At 35.1% G+C, this 18,429-nt stretch overlaps 1 protein-coding gene across 1 annotated transcript; it reads right to left on the bottom strand.

The window, feature by feature from the left end:
- Positions 1 to 6,535: 6,535 nt before the first annotated feature.
- On the bottom strand, positions 6,536 to 7,655 carry LOC126619440 (uncharacterized). Its single transcript, XM_050287833.1, has 2 exons — positions 7,367 to 7,655; positions 6,536 to 7,050 (listed from the first exon to the last, which is right to left on the bottom strand). The coding sequence occupies exons 1-2, from the start codon at positions 7,605 to 7,607 to the stop codon at positions 6,638 to 6,640; spliced, it is 654 nt and encodes a 217-aa protein (XP_050143790.1). The 5' UTR covers positions 7,608 to 7,655; the 3' UTR covers positions 6,536 to 6,637.
- Between the last annotated feature and the right edge of the window lie 10,774 nt (positions 7,656 to 18,429).

Genomic DNA, 18,429 nt, shown 5'->3' with positions numbered 1-18,429 from the left:
ATCCATTAATTGATTTCTTTTTTACGACGACGGTGCAAGCTAGTCTTAGACAGAGGGGAGTTTGTCCGAGGCAAATTGTCTCGACTACGTTGGAGTACTCTATAGAAATTCCAAGTTTGAAAGGTGATATTTGTTGGTGTGTTCAGGATGTGCATGCGCCTCTTCTTTATGGTTAAGATTATAACATAGTCAACCCCCTATTTGGACTCGGGAAGAAGTTAACAAAGGAAAGTCAACTCTCACAAGTCCTGGAAAAACAAATGATCCAAGAAGATCCTCATCATGTAAGCGTAATTTTTTTTTAATACGTACGATGTTATTATGTGAGCGTATAGTGTTTAGAGTAAATTTTATCAAAATTCAATCTTAATCACACACGTTTTATTAATTTTCTTGTTGGATAATGGGAAAGCAGGAAAGTTTTTCCAAATAATAGAATGTGAGTATATATACAACCTAATGATGAAATATCCCACATCGACCGTATCAATAAGAAAAGAAGAGTTTAAATATCATAACCCCACTCCAACTAACACTGAGGCCTTTTGTGATAAAACTTCACACATGATGGATTGTGCATGTGATAATTATTAAGTTGGGGACAATATCGGTGTTGTTGGAAGTGGGCTGTATGGCTCGTCTCTGATAATTCTACATAGTATCAGAGCCAGGGAACGGATCCTTTGGAAGCTGAGTTTGGGAAGGATAGCATATTGGACCTCAGCCTCGCTTTTGTGTCATGCTTGTGTCGTGCTCTGCCTTCTTCCCAGGCTCAGCTCTGGGCGAGACCTATTTTGGTTTTTTTGTTATGTATTTCTTTTCTTTTCCTCTGCCTTGTTTAGTCTTCTTTCCTTGTATTGTTGTTTGGCTTCTGGGCTCTGCCCCTAATGAAATGTTCTCTCTTGTCCAAAAAAAGAAAAGAAAAGGTAATCTCATATCTTGTTTTCCTCTCAAATATATCATTTACTAAGAAGAATAAAGAAATTCCTTATGTGTGTGACATCATGAGAAAAATACCGATACATTGTTTAACTATTCTTCATCCACCTATATGGTATTTATGTGGCGGCAAATATTTGTACATAAATATGAAAATTCGTACTATATATGACAAATTATCAATGATGTATATATATATTTATTTTGGATACAAAGTAACGTAAATTTTTCATCACATATTAAATGTATAAGTGGTGTCGTAATCATCGCATGTTACTTTAATATGTGCCGTAATAACTTGCCTCACATATATGTCAATTCAGATACCTATTAAGAGCATCGTGTGATGAATCAAATATTTTCTCTTCTGTAATCTAAAATTACAATTTTTAACAAATATAAAGTAACTCTTCAGTTAATCACATTTTCATATATCAACAATTAAACATATAAGATCAATATATACACCAAGTGTACATCCCAAAAACTAACATAAACCATGTCAAAATCAATTTAAGTCGTGGTCTCCCATTTCAACTTAATAATAATTCAACATGGAGGGTACCAGCACTAAAAGTAAAGTTTTTCCGTCCCTGAAATGCAGAGAGCTCGGATGGATCTCAAGATGACACTATCTGAAAGCTTTGCATAAGGGAATGGTGCTCTTGGTATTTTGAGGTTCATTTGCGAAGGAACTATGACTTGTGCTTATAAATAATACTCCTTATATTATCAATTGATTTTACAGTGAAATCTTAATTTTTTTTCAAATATATTTAAATGTTTAAGATCTTGTAAGGTGCTTCTTGACTAATGTCTAATATTATAAGAAGAATATTTATCTGTCAATTCATCTTCCTATTGCTTGCCATATAATATCTGAATGACACATCAACAATTATACTGATATTTAGCGAAATAGATTGAATCCAGGTAGAGTGGAAGGGTTAAGTGACAAAATTTGAATTCCAAAAGGCAAAATGAGACCAAAATAATATTTCAAGAGCATAGCAAAAAATAAGCCTGGATAAATATTCTTTTCATAATATTAAAAATGAGTACTAAAGCCACTCACATGTCCTATTTCACCACCCACTTTTTAATAAAAAAAATTCTAATGACATATTTTATCTTTTGTAAATGACTTATATAAACCCTAATAAAAAGCCATAAGAACAAAATAAAAAAGAAGTTAAGAAAGGAGAGCCCAAAACCTCTAATCTCTTTCTTCCCGTTTCTCTCTCTTTCACCTCCTGCCCTCTCTTACTTTCTTTCCAAATCTACTCTGTCTCTATGATTGATAGCTGTTGGGGAAGAATTACAACGGATATGGTGAGAGGCTTCAATTCTTGACAATAATCTCTAAAAATTTGAAATCTCATATATAGTTCTTGATCTTGACAGTCTTTATATTTGGATTTGGTATGGGAAGAGAGAAAGAGAGAAGAAGAGAAAGGGAGGAAAAAAATGGCCGGCAGCAAGGAGAACGACAGCAGGTGCGGTGGTGAGTTTGGTTGATGGCGGGTAATGAGTTCCAACGCTATGTTGCTACGTGGCGGTTGAATTTATGCTTTTTTCTCTATCTTAATTAAGTTTTTGTTATAAGTTTAAAAATAAAGATATATTAGGAATAACAGTAAGTGGAGAAAGAGAAGTAATTTTTTTTGCATTTTTATATGTGATTGAGAAAACAAAACAAAGAGATGAATGTAGCAGCTCCCAATAAAAATTTACCGGACTCAATCTTCCTTGTATTACACATATCACATACACATGGAGGCATTATGGGCTCTTACGTTTGGTCCAATTTGCTATTTAGCTGATGCATACATGGAACTCATCAACATGATTTGAATTATGTACACTCATTCACAAGTTATGAATATGAAAAAGTGATTTGGAAGCATTGTTTCAATGTAATTATTTTCAAGAAGAAAAGATTAATGTGTGCATGGTCTATAGGAATTTGGAAAAGTTTGGTGCTTAATTGGTTATTGTGAAACATGCCAATCGGACATCTAAAAGATCGAGGAAAGACTAAATATAAACTAGTGGATTTTTTTTTTTTTTTTTTTTGCGAGAATAGGAGAATGATGTGTGAGGCACATACCTTGAGGAAAACAATTTAAAGGTTTTGTATTTTAATTACTTAGATATTTGTAAAGTTGTTTTGGGAGTTGTGAGGATGTCATAGAAACTTGAGGTCTATTAATTTGTAAACCCTTATAAATATTGTACTATAAATCCTTAAATGGAAGACTTGATTGAATGAAAAATAGTTTATTTGTCTTGTGCACTTAAAGTGAGTGATTTATCCTTCTTCAATCAAGCGTTTGGTTTGATCATGTGAGTGAATCCACGATTAGCAATGTCAAGAAAGCTCCGTTAACTTTTTGGCAATTCGCCTCTTTCAGGATTTATCAAAATCGAAAAAGACCAATTACCAGATCTGCCTACCCTTGCTTGAGTTAATCCCAGGTGATCCATCCCTAATCCCTTTGAGACCCTTGGTTTTTTCCTGCATAGCTGATTTGGGTGTCTTACAATTCTGCAAACTCGAGACCCTTGGTTTTTTTCCTGATTAGCCGATTTAGGTGTCTTACAATTCTGCAAACAAACATAACAAGAGAAACAAATTACAAAAGGATGTGTTTGGGAAATTTGGAAATATAGCCCTTTTGAGAAACACTTGATGAAATATGGCCAATCTTTTTTAATTGTTATAAAATTAACCAAAATTGATGTTAAAAAGACTTAATTACCCTTAAATTAAAATTCTCTCTTCTCCTATTCCTCTGACGTCTGGAGTTCATCTCTTATCCTTATGACAAAAAACGCTGGTCTCTGCACCAGCAAGTTGAAGAAAGAGAATCATTTCTTCTCAGTCGAAGAATCTCCTAAATTCAATCCAATACAACAAATTCTCGTTTCCTTGTCCTGATACTCGTATATCCCACCAATTTCCCCCAGAAAATTCCCAACTATTTTCCCAAAAAATTCCCAACTTTCCCGAGAAAATCAGGCCCAGGTTCCTAAATCCGAAAATGATGACAATCAAAGACCCAAGTCTCGCAATTGACTAATCGGGTAGCGCCATTTACTTCTCCAATTTCCCTGAGGATGTCCAGCTCTGCATCATCTCCTTCCTCACGCCTTCCAAGATCGCCAGCTTGGTCTGCACATCAGAGCGGTTTGTTTCGCGCTGCAAATCCAACGACAAGCTCTGGTTCAACATGTGCGATCGTAGGTGGGATTGCAAATCAGACGGCAATTAAGGAGATATTGGAGAAAGATCTAGGATTGGATGCGATCATACAAGTTACTAAAGTATTGTTTCCTCTTTTAGAACAGAAGATTGGCAATTATACTTACATACGAAAAGTTCATCTTTTCTAAACATGTGTTGGTTTTTCGAGTCGCCTGGCGCATAGACTTGCAGTTTTTGGTCATATGGATAGAATCGATACCACATAAGCTATTCTACAGAGATGTATTCTTTGCTGCAATTTATTTTTTCAGAATGATCTTTTACAAAGTTTTACCATATGGAGTGATAGATATAAAGATGAGCGAATGACTGATAAAATTAAGGAACTTTAACTAAAGCTCCCGTACTATTTATTTTAACGAAAAATCACATTTTTACATTAAAAAGTCAATGCTGGTACTATTTACTTTACCTTTTATTTTGTCCTTATCGTTAAAACTCAAAGTTTTTAAGCCATTTTCATTAGTTTTCCTTAAAATTAAAGATGGCTGAATGAAACCATGGTAGCGGTGGAATGCAGGTTCCACTGTACAAGTAAAGGCTTAAGTAATTCAATATGCAACTTAAGGAGTAATTAAGTCTTTTTAACTGCAATTTTGGTTACTTTTATAATAATTGAGAAAGATAGGTTATATTTCTTTAGTTGGTTCTCAAAATGGCTACATTTCTAAATATACCCTCGATGTTTCAACTATAGCTCAAGAAAAAAGAAGAAAAATGTCATGTTGGTTGTGGAGCCAAAAATATTCACTAGGCGACACGTGGACTTTTGGACAAAAGAGGACAAAAATACCCTCGAGGCATACCGGGTTTCCTACACGCGAGCAGTGGAGAATCATCCATCAACCAAGTCAGGAGTACCCAAAATGGGTAACAATTCAAAACCTATTTCATTCCATATATGTTTTTACCTCATTTTGTCCTTATTCAATTAGCCATTTATTTCAAACATTCCATAACATCCTCAACCAATTAATATAATCAATATATTAAAGGCTAATTACATCACCAAATTAAGCCCAAAAATCACCCTAAAGGTCGGTTATCCCTTCTCCAAAGGGAGCCAGCCATTTCCTTCTTTTTTCACCATAATTTTCCTTTTTTGTGACATTGATTAGCCAATTATACAAAAAACCACCAAAACATTCATTTTATGTTTAATAGCCAAATAAATTGGCTAATTAAACCTAAATCAAACCCAAAAAACCCTAGCCACCTCCTATCCCTATACATATACTCTCATTTCTCACCAAATAGCCAATTCCAACACTTTGGCAAAAATCCCAAAATTCTCTAAACACTCTTTCTCTCTAAATTCTAACTTTGGCATCGGAGGTTCTTCGGCCAAAGCCCACCCCATTCATCGTGGGCGCGTGAGGCTCTTGGCCTTAACCTAAGGTGTTAATTGTTTTGTAGGTGCAAAATTGTCCAAGATCAAGGAGGAAGAAATTTGCATCCACATTGGTGTCTTACAATTATGTTTATATTTTTTTTCTTTTTATAATGCTATTTATAAAAGGGTGTCTTACAATTCTTTTTCTTTTTTTCTTTGTATGACGCTACTTATAAAACTGAGTTGAGAAGTTTGACTTATACTAGAAGGTGGAGTCATGTACTCACAGGACTAGCTCTATTGGATATAGATTTTTTCCATGTATAAATTGACGATAGACTCTTCAATTCGATGTTTGTATTTAAAATTCCAAACTTAGGCAACAATCTGCAGTACAAAATACTTTGCAAAGTATTACAGAGGATACATAAAAGGATTACTGATAGTAGTTTTATAAGTGAACTTGGTTTGTAGCATTTTCTCGTTTCTGATCAAGGCGATAAATGATTCTAACTCGGCCATCAACATTGTGATCAGAAAGACTAATACGCGAAGAACTCAATTGAGAAGGCCTACATCAAGAACTCAAGTTATGAAACAAATTAAACATGCAAAAATCAAACAAATATTTGTTAGAAAAAAAAAAAGGAGTACACAATAAAAAATACTTTTATGAGGAGTGCACAATTAAAATTTTATTTTAAAGGCAAGTAGCGCCCATTATAATGATAACGAAAATTTCTATCTCATGAATGATAAACCAATTAGTATGCGATTAATAGGCAGATTGCGTACGCATCTTTATTCAATCTGCTATCCATGATTCACTCATTGTCTGCGATCAAGTGTCACAAAACTTAATAGAAATTTTATCACCAACTTAATCTCATCAAATATAAAAATAATGTTCAGGAGCAAAGTAATTAACAAACGTACACCCAAAGTAATAGAATTCTGAAAAGAACTAGGAGTCAGATGGAGAAAAACTCAACGACTAAAAAAAGGCAATGAAGACCTGCAAATGCATTGTGTATTGCATTCCATTTATTATTAAACACCATTACCAAAAGGCAGGACTTGACAGACTTCTTAATCGTTCAATAAGTTTTCTTCAGCAACTTCGGCTTAGAGGATGAGATGAATAGAGGTTTATATGGTTTGTCCTTGGGACGTTCAGGATACTTTTCCAACCAGTGGAGACCACTATTCCTACCGTAGTTACAATATGCGACAATAAGGCGTCCTTTCGAGGAACCACCAGGGTGGGCACAAAGGTTGGGGTTTTTGTAGAGTCTACGATCAAAAAGACCACAAACTACACCATAGCCATCGCCAACAATAGCGCCCGGTGGGACACCATTCCAATATGGGCAGGCAAAACTGAAATGCTCATTTTCCTTACTGCAAACTCTACAACGCCCGAAATTACATTCTTCTTGTTCAGCTCGTCCCTCGATCTGGAGTTGAGCCTTTAAGTCTCCAACGTCCTTTAGTAAACATTTTTGTTTTTCTGTTTGTTAGCAGTTCCATTGTTAAATACAAGGACAAGAAGCAAAAGAAAATATTCAAATCACACGTATAGAGGTTATAACCATAGCCTAATTTTTCTTGCAACACTAAGTATACTATAGAGTCATAAGAAACATGTAATGAGCCAATTACACAATTATTAAGTAGCAATTGAGTTGAATAGAATTGTGAATCTGAAGAACATTAGATGCATGGGAGATGTAGAGAGTTATTTATATTACTCAATTAGTGAAATAAAAAAAGATTCAAGGTAATCTTCCCAGCACAAACCCTAAAACAAAAATCAAAAGCCATACCATGATTAGTTCTCTGGATATGGAGGACTTCTCGTCGGGGTTTCTCCACGGACCCGGATCTCACACGATACTTGGATTTGGGTTTGGCTCCGAATTTGTATTTGGATTTGGATTTGGCTTTCACTTTTGTCTTGGCGTCGTCGTCAGAGAGAAAGAGAGATTGCACAAGTAGGGTTTTAGCGTGAGGGAGGTGAGACTTGGATTTCGGTTTGGTTCTAGTTTTTTCTTTGGATTTGGCCATGGCTGACGACAAAGAGAGTCAAGAGAGAGATGGAGAGAGAGATTTTCACAAATTAGGGTTTTAGCGTTATTTGGATTGTTAATGGTGATGTATAAATAGGGAGAGAGCCGACTTCGATCGGTTAAAAAGGAAATTTAAATTGCCTCTTTTGTCATTTCGATAGTAAAAAAACTTCCAAAAACTTCTTATTTTTTTATAATTAATTACTCAAATTACATATATCATGCCAGGCAATTTATCGAAAGGAAGATACATGGCCCTATAGAATTTGTATGCCTTTAGTTCGATGCTTGATTAGTTAGGCCATCTCGAATCGAAATGATTAAATATATTCCTGTTTAGAATTATAATCCTATAAAAAATTATTTTAAAATGAACAGCATCAGGTTATACTCATATATCATTTACAACCGAATGAACTAAATATACCCGCCTTAATACTGACCAAGAACAGTGGTGACCAGTTGGCCTTAATGAACAACATGTTGATGCATATTTCTATAGGATTTAACGGGTCTATTCATACATTTCCGCTGTTTAACTAACTAAATTGTTTTTGAAAGGTTACCTCAATTAAGGTCTAAATTAGAACAATATATTGCGACTCATCTAATAGGTTGCAACCTTTGGAACTGTCTATATAGGTTAGATATTAGAATTTCAAAAGCATTCATTCCGTCCATTATCTTCGAGAGAAACATATGTACTCTTCTTGCTAAATTCTAACGATTAAGTGTTAGGACGCTTAAAGATAGATGATTAAATTTTGGTTAGATATCGTCCAGACTCTAATGCAGCACACGAGTGAAGACGAAATTCTGTCCAAAGGACATTGCCGAAAAAAGTCTATATCTTTAACAAACCATTCTGGTTCAAAAGAGCTCAAACTGAATGAGAAAGGGTTCCTCCCTATTTAAGTCAAAACACAAAAGGAGCTAACCGACTAGAAGTACTCTTGATATCTTTATGTATGAGTTGTCTGTCGGAAAGAAAAGCAGCAAAGCGGTGTGTTGGATTGGAAGTTTTCATATGGCAAAGATTTTTACTTAATTATTCTTTTGTTTTGTTTTGCTTTTAGTTTGCTGATTCAAAGTCTATACTCTTGTACAACGCGGCAACGCCTATACCTAAATTTGTACGCAATTTCAGTGAACTTACAAGCCGAAATTAAAGCTACTCAAACCTACCCAAAGCCACGACTTTTCATATGCAATTTCAAGGTTAATTTGTTTTTTTTTTTTTTTGTTAAACAATAGATTTTGTTAGATTAGATGTTAGATTAGCAGGGGTTGAACCCACTCCGTCATGCAAGAGCTCAACACCTTTCTACCACTTTGGTAAATGGTCACTTGCTTAAGGTTAATTTGTTTTCATGACCTATTGAATGTCGTTATACAACATGAACTATTGTTTAGAAGAGTAGAAGATTCATCAACCATATCAAAATGACCAAAAGACTCATTTTGCACTGCTTCTAACTACGAAAAATCATGGTTTGATTATATACAAAATATCTAACTAAAACCGCAAAAAAAAAAATATATATATATATATATATATATATACACACACGCGCATAGATGTGGATTTTTTTTCTTTTTCTTTTAATCTTTTGGGACTGAAACTTTTGGGAATTGACAACCAAAAAAAATTTAAATTTTGGCTCACCCTGAATTCTTTTTATTTTTCATTTTCCACATGGCCTCCACCCAAGACCAATTCCTAGATCTCAATGGACGCTAGTTTAGTGGGTCAAACATATATAAAGTAGAACACCGCGGCTCCAATTCAAACTAATCAGACATAACGCACTAAACTCCAGTTAAACCCTAATTTATTACTATTATCTACACAATTATGCATCTCTGTACATACCAAACCCTCCCACTCCATTAATGGCATAAACATAGAAGATTTCCATTAATTTCATATTGTTTGTAGGTATACAAAAATAGCCTACTTTCTTAAAAAAAAGTACCAAAATGTTGCATTTGCTTTCACAATATTGTTATGGGTATCTGGTTTCCATGAAGTTTTGGCTATGAGGCCATTAGAGGGAGATCACCGGACACAAAATGATTCTCTCCACGTTCAATCACTTCGGGGTAAGGTGCCTCCGACCGGGGGCAATCCTTGCACTCATATTCCGGGACGCGGCAGCGGACGGTGCGCATTTGGAATGGACGTTGAGGACATGCAACGCAAGAAGCCTTCCCAGGCCACGTTGTTAGTCTTGCAGCAACTACTGCTTCTGTTCCCAGTGACATTAAAAAGCTAAGACCAATTAGTTCTTGATGATCATGGTCTCCCAAGGTAGCTGAATTCAGCTATAAATTGAAAAATGTAATTATTTTTACTGTTTTTTTTTTCTTCGTTAAAGTTATCATGTTAAAGCTCAAGCAAGAAGCATGGTTGTTTTGCAACCCCATTTAAGGAATCCATTGTTTAACAATTTACAAGCAGTAGTGCTGAATGAAATTTAGATGATTTTTCTTTTTAATTTTCTGGACACATTTTTATTATTGATATGGACTCGGAGAATGCAAATTTGTCATGCATGAACAATTATGTAGGTTATAGGTATAGCCTGCAAGGTTTGGATCATTGGATGGGGCCTTAAATTTTTATGTCTTTCTTTGGGTCATGGGGCCTCTTTCTGGGTCTAAAACCTTCCACAAGTGCTTGTTTTTTACAACATTCTTTTTTCGGTAGACATGATGAATTTGATACGGGGTTTAGTTGGGTTTAATTGAGTTCAAGCTTATTTGAGTTCGTTCGGGTTAGTCCAACTTTACGATTTCAATTTTTTTTTTTTTGGTCAAATGTCGAGTTCAATTTTATAACACCTTATGTTGCATGATTTTTCAAATTTGCAACCAAACAATGTCAATATTAGTTAAAATTTCATTTACACATCACCATCCACACAAAAGTTAGAGCAAACAACTTGGAAACTATTTCTAATGTTTCAACCATGCAAAGTTGAAATTAAATTACAAGACGTTTAACAAAGCTTCAACCAAAGAAAATGTAAAAGTAATACTATCATTCATTATCCATATTAAAACCAACAATAAACTTCAAATATAGTCATTCCAAAACTTTCACATAATTTATAATATGATGAGGGATGGGTAATATGTGCATGAGCAAATTCGAGCTCAAAATCGGGTTGGGTTTGGGATGACATGGACGGCAAGGCATCAACCCTGCCCAACCCAATAAATGATGGGGTTGACTTTGTGTTGGGTTTGGGAGGATTTTTCTTCCTTCTAACCCGCCTGATTTGGTTAAAAATAAGGTTGGGAATTAGCTGATTCGGGGTGACCCAACCCCTATAATATCTCTACCACTCATTAATGTATACAATTACCTACATCATTGGAGATGATAGTGCTTTCTAGCCCGACCCAAGTACTAGTCCACCATATAAAAGAAAGAAAAAAAATTCTCATTCAAACAATGTCACTTAGAAATTTCAAAAGAAAGGTGCCTACCATTGTCACTACGACACTGTCAATGATTTGCTCCACTGCAAGCGAGCAACAATACCCATAGCAAAGATATCATCGAAGATCACGTGGATGGCTTGTCGACAATTCTGACACAATTTCCCAAGAGCTCACCAAAACTTTCAAAGAAGTATTTTTGCTTGCATAAGCGGTGGAGAAAATCATGGATAGTGTCGTAGTGACAATGGTTGGTACCTCTCTATAGAAATTTCTGAGCGTCATTGTTCGATTGAGGAATTTAGGGCTTTTTTTTTTCTTTTATGTGGTGGACTGATGTTTGGTTGGGCCAAAAATGGCGTCTTCAATTATGTAGGTAATTGATTAGAATATCTTTCTCTCAATATAGAATATCTTTGTTAGTTTCTTCATTATAAGTTTCTTACCCAACTAATTAATTAGCTTAACTTAATAAAAATAAATAAAGAAATTATTTCAAAAGACACTTATTTTCTCCCTAATAAACATTTTTGGCTGCCCCATTTCATATATGTTCCATTTTGTTAGTCCTCTGAGAATGAGATGCTTCACAGTGTGTGCCTCCTTCCCATAGACAACAATCTCACTTTCTCATATCTGATACCAAATTAAGGACCCTGTTGCCTGCAGTTGCAGATTCCCCCTGCCATTTTTCATATCGACTCATTGGTGCAGGTAGTAGGAGACTCCTTTCATTCACGAAAAAAGCATCCAAAAAATGAAAAAACTGGCTCTTTTTTATCTCTTTTTATTCGAAGCCATGAGAAATGAAACTTGAAAGCTTTATTTTGCAATTGTACAACAAGTCATCCCCTCTGAAAACCTTATTTTTATTTTTATGTGCGAGAAAAGCAAGTTTGTGTTGTGTGTGTCCTACCAAAAACAGTGTGTCAAATATATAGGACATGTTTCTGTGGTCAGTCACATGGTTAGAGCAAGTCCACCGGGACTTGCTTTGCCCAGCCCCCATCACAAAAAACAGCCTGGCCCTCAGTGAAATTGCTCCAGCCCACAAAGTTGCCTGGCACCCAGCCCATGCCAGCCCAATTTTGACAGACCAAGAAGCCGGCCTATTTGGCTGGCGCGTGCACGACAAGCGCGCCTGGGCGCGAGTAGCCGACAGGCTGCAGAGGGGCTGTCAGCCCACTTGTGTTCCGTATCCCATCAGCGACGTGGCATGCTCATAGCCGTTGGATTTCCAACGGCTAGTTTTTCTAGACCGTTGGATTTCCAACGGTAAAAAAAATTTAAATTTTACTTTTAAAATAGACCGTCCGATCACAGATCAACAGTCTACGTTAATTAACTAAATTAAAATTTATTAAAAAATACATTAAAAATATTAAAAAATACAGAAAATTTAAAAAAATTTATTTATTTTTTCTATAAATACCTAACTCTCATCTTCCCCCTTACACCACATTTCAATATTTTCTACACTTTCTACCAAAGCTTTCATATGCTTTTTGTGTGAAAAAAAAAATACCAAAAAGCTTGTGGTTGAAGAATAAAGTGTATTTGATGAGTTTATGTAATTTCATTTTAGTGTGTTTTTTTTATAGTTTATTTGATGAGTATGTAATTTTATTTTAGTGTGTTTTTTTTTTGTAAGTTTATTTGAAATTTTATCTGAAATTGGTTAAAAATCTTATCCAAAATAAACTTAAAAAAAAAACACACCAAATAAATGCGCCAGCGCATTTTTTTAGGGGTGGAGATGCCTTGGCCTATTACTGTTCACTCCAGTCTATTACTGTTCACTTGAGTGGATAAATGCGCTGAGTGCTGGCGCAAAGTCCTTAGGGGTGGAATTGCTCTTAGTGCAGCACAGGGAGTACCATATAATTACAAGCTTTCTACAGCAAGGGCCCTTGCCCCCGCTATAGGACCTACAAGTATATAATAATTTTATTGTGACTATCATATCGACATAAGTGCCCTTTGATGTAGAACTATTCATTGTATCATGGTGCATTTAATTATTAACACTATACTTTGATTATATGACTCCACGACTATCGATATACAGCTGGTGAGGATCGAGGAGTGTCAAAGAGATATCCATAGGACGTTGGATACCGCCCTGGAGTCTTCGACGTCAACAAAAGCCAAAAGAGCGACACCGCATTAAAAAACAATTAGTTGGAAGTTAAAGAACCACATCTAAACCCAGCCATAAAATTCCAAACCTTTTGACAAAAGTCAACCTGCCATAGGCGCATCCGATGAACTAAGCTGAACCCAGCCACAAAATAACAATTAATACGCCAAGAAACTATAGTCCGACTGTTACATCATATTATTAATGGAAACTTTAACGAAAAGCTTCAAGTACTGTTTACTTTAACGAAAAAACACATTTTTACACTAAAAAATCAATTATGGTACTAATCACTTTACCCTTTATTTTGTATTTATTAAAAATTTTCAAGACATTTTCATTAGTTTTTCTTTTATTAATACTATAGTTTCATGGCGTATTAACTGTTATTCGCCTGTTTTCTAATACAATTACATTATCCTTATTACTTTTATGTCATTTATTTATATTATAATACGTAAAATATTAACATTGCGCAACAGAATCCCGTTAAAAAAAATCTCTCCCTGGGCTGGGCCCAATGGCCATGGGATTGCTGTGCGAAACTGGGAATGTGGTGTGGCATTTCAAGCCAAAAAAATTACAGACATGTGGAACTGTGCATGTCATATTGAATGGTACTCTAGCAGCAGCTTAGCTGTCGTTTTGACTGCAAACCCTAGTCATATAATTTGGCACCCTCTTCTATGTGCTTCGACTCGCACAATCCCACCCACCACTTCAATTCTAAACAAATGGTTGGTGACTTAGTTAAATTATTACTTTAGTAAATATCTGAACTTTAGGTCTCGTTTGACAACTCGAACTGTACTGATTATTTCTGTCGGATAAGATAAATAGTCAACAGATAGTACTGACTAAATTAGTCGGGCGTTTGGTGCAGTATCGGATTAATGATCATATTATTTATACTGTGTTTGATTTTATACCGGATAGGAGGAATCGAACTTAAAATAAATTAAACTTAAAAAAAAAAAAAAAAAAAAAAAAAACCATCTCTTTGTTCCCAGATCTCTCCACTGCACCCCTCAAACTCCCTCCCTCTCTCTCCCTTCTTCTTCCCTGGCTGCAGAAGAATCCCAATAATTGTTCCCCAAATCTCTCTGTCGCACCCCCCAAACTTCCTCCCTCTCTCTCCCTTTTTCTTCCCCGACTATAGAAGAATCCCAAATAAATTCAAACGACCAATTGCGAAATAATCCCAAATTGAAATCATCTCTCCGCCGCACCATGTTTCTTTGCAAAACCCAGTTGCCGAGAAGGATGGCGAGTAGGCGATGAGGAAGGCCACAAGGAGAGGACGATGAGGAAGGCGACGAGGACTAGGAGAGCAAAGATGGCGACAGAGACAACGACACCGAGAGAAGGCGAGAGAGAGAGAGAGAGGGCCGAGAAAAGGCGAGAGAGAGAGGGCCAACTAATAATCCAAGCCTTTTGGTTGGTTTTATTAATCCGGCGTATACCGTGTTAAATAAATAGACCGGTTAAATTATTAATTCGACGCTTATTTAGTACGAATGAACGCCAAACACCCGTGTCCGTATAACTAGTCCTTTCCGATCTTTTATCCGATCTGCCAAACAGGGCCTAAGGATTGGGATGTGATATTCACACACTCTATTTTACTTCACACATTTTTAATTTTCAGTCATCGGATCAGATGAATTGAAAAAGATTAATGGACATAAATTATCAAAGAATGTGTGGGAAGTAAAATGAGATGTATGGATAGCACACCCCTAAGGATTCTCAGCCACTCAAGGCTATAGGGAGGAGAACAATGCAACGAGAGTATCATCGAAAATGTTTAAAACGATTGCATGCATGATTGAGAACGAGTGAATGTGCATATATAGATAATGTATGAACAAAAATAAAATAATAGAGGATCAATATCAATGACTAAGATCATGTGATTATATGAGTTGTTGTACTCGCGGTTTCCAATGCTAATACTACAAATTTATGTGATCTCTATAAGTTGTATATTTAAGCGTTCTCTAATATTAAAAGACTCAAATCTTAAATTACGTAAAAATATAAAATGAGGGGTTTTCAATTGCAACATAAACTCAATCAAATTCCACTTTTGTTATAAGAGTAATGTCAAGGGGACTATCTTTTAAAACATATTTTGTAAACCATGTACATGGTTGTTGATAATTGGATTACTACGTAAGTATGGATTAACGTGCTTATTTCATATTAATAACATATCACATGGTTTGCAAGTTTGGTATAATAATTGGTCTAGCATTACGCTTATTACAAACTCGGACTCAGTATTTGAGTCATGTCATGACAACCATCATTCTTCATTTTGCATAACCAGCCACATGTGTTTGAGCACCTAAAGATTAGTGTTGACAAATATATCTAACGACTTAAATTAGGTAGTTGAGTTCTAACATGTCAAATGTGTGTGTTGGTAATGGTATGAAGTGTTATTGTGTGTCGCGCCCCATAAATATGGCACTTAGTAGTGTTTAAGCAAGCATCCATATTCATCCTAATTTCATAATACTCCAACAAAAAAGAAAAAAAAAATTTCATCCCAGTACAGATTACCTTGAACATTGCATGGGAAGTCAATTTTGATACTTGAATGCTTCTATGCACCTCTGGTCTGTCTAAGTGTCTATTAGCTAGGTTTTGATATGAAGGAATCAATATTTACAGTAAAGAAAACAGAAAAATGAAAAGAAGAATTTGATGATTCTCTTCATAGTAAATTAAGATGAGGAAAATATCAAATTAAGGAAAGTGGCAATGACAGCTTTTAGCTAGGGTTTGATATAAAGGAATCAATATTTGCAGTAACAAACAGGAGTACCACTCTCCTTTGAATTTGATACTCTTTCAATTTTCTGTAAATGTACTCTTTTATATCTTTTAAGAAACAATTTTGCAGAAACTCATAAAACGACGAGGTTTTTGGACTTGGTCTGTTTACGTACTCTTAACCTTACACAACTATGCACGAATCTTATTCTTAAATACTGTGTTTTATTAATTAATTACTAGTTTTATTTAATTCGTATTTGCAGATGGAATCTTCTTGATTAGGATCATGGTCTAAAATATCGATATTATCCTGATATTTTCATCGAAATTTCCGTGTTTTTGGACTACCGATATTTCCGATATCATCGATATTTTAGACCTTGATAGTAACTCTATGTGGTACTAAGTCACTCATGTATCTTACCATGCAATGTATAAAGTGTAAAATATTGTACTAATTTATTATATATAAATGATTATGGTGTGTTTAAACTTCTTTCATTAATTACTACATATTTTATACCCTCGCAATGTTTGCCAGCTCGCTATATAATCAACTTAAATCAATTAAATCCATCATGCAATGCATTTCCTTCCAATTTTTTGTGATAAACTAATAAATAATTGACTAAATAAACATCCTGCAAAGTTTCAATAAAAATTTCTAAGTTTTTCTTACAATTTCCGTGGTTTTTATTTAATTTTTATCGATATTGATAATATCCCGATATTTCCATCGCAATTTCCTTCCATCGCAATTTCCTTGTTTTTGAATTATCGATATTTTCGATATCTTCGATATTTTAGACCTTGATTAGGATAATGACCTTGTGCTTTGTAAGTTGTAAGTTGTATAAATATATAAATTCTGGTGTAATTCCATCACGTCATTGGCTATTACTGGGCTAATAAAATATATATTAGCAAACCCTAATCAGTCGAGACCCTAATATAATAAGATGAGATACAGTCATGTGGCTGTTATCGAGGAAACATACTTTCTGGGATACTGACATGAGACAAAATAATATTTATCACCAAAAAGGCCAAGTGGAATCCCGAGAAAATAAAGTACAGAGTCAGAGTCAAAGTATGTATAAATTGTTTGAAGTTTTTACTGTGGGAGCTACTGTAGCAGTATGCCAGCCCAGCAAAATTCCACCTATTTACAAGTCCAAAGGCAAAGGCTAATCCTCCTCCACAACTTTTCCATTTTGACGACTCCTCAGTCGTCTGTAAAATATAACAAAAACGAGATCAAATTATGGAGTAAAATTAGGGTTTCTAATTTGGTTGATATCTCTGTTCAAATGCAGCAAACAGCCAATTGTTTATAGGCTACGGTTTTTGTCAGTCCCTAGGGTTATGACATTTACACAATGAGAATATCAGAGGTCCAGTATTACAATGAGAATATTAGAGTTTCACTATTTCAAACTAATCACTGTATTATCGTGTTACAAAATTATAATACAGGATAATATGCAATTAATATGAATATTGCCAAATTAACATTTTTATTTTGATTTATTACTGTCTCTATATCTCTTGGGACAATTACATGATAATATTGAGGACTAAATAAATACAAAGGATATATCTCTGGTTATGAGATATAGCCTCGCAAGAGTCAAATTGCCTAATCCCCTTGTGATTATCATAGTTTCGGTACAATAACAATAAACAAACCAAGTATCATGCAAGAGAAATGCTAAATCAGTCGTTTTGAAGTGAGCTTATCCACACCATTCATATTTATGTGATTCCGAAAGCATAAACAAATCAAAACCAGCACTCGTCATTGGTGCATTGTTGTAATGGTCAACCCTAGTCAGACTTAAAATCACGGGTCGAAGAGTGGGAGGAAGGGTCAGGGACAAGCCCCAGAGCCTATAGACAAAGGTGGCAAAAGCATGAAAGTGAAAAGAAAAAAAAGAAGCTAAGGACTAAAGGAAAAGACAGGATTGGAATATGAGTACACAAATCAATTGAGACACCCCAACCACCCATCATGTTAGCTAAGTTGGGAGCACAACCAACCTTACCTATCTACCCATCTCCTTCATGATTTGAATTCACTATTTATTCACCTAATAACATGTTCCTATTCTTTCCAAGTTTCCAACACCATTGGGGACTCTGGGATCCCTCTTTAAGTAAAGCACTGTAATTCATATGACCTAGCTTTTTATCATAACGAAAATTATAACCTTAATTCTTAACAATAAAAAAAGATAAGTAAAGTGTAGAGACACATGATATGGCAAGTATTTGGATTTCACGATCCAACAATGCGTGACTGTTTTGAAATATTGTTACTCTTGACATCTAATTTAGTCTTTTAGGCAAGTTTTTCTCCATGTGCTGGAGAAAGTAAGGCAACTTGTAACTGTTATAAGGAAAGCATCATATGGTTGATGGTTCAGTGACCTTCTATCCCACAACCACA

This window comes from Malus sylvestris, chromosome 4 (genome assembly GCF_916048215.2).
Source record: "Malus sylvestris chromosome 4, drMalSylv7.2, whole genome shotgun sequence".
In the NCBI taxonomy this organism is placed as follows: Eukaryota; Viridiplantae; Streptophyta; class Magnoliopsida; order Rosales; family Rosaceae; genus Malus; species Malus sylvestris.
This window is presented reverse-complemented; position numbering and strand designations above follow the sequence as displayed.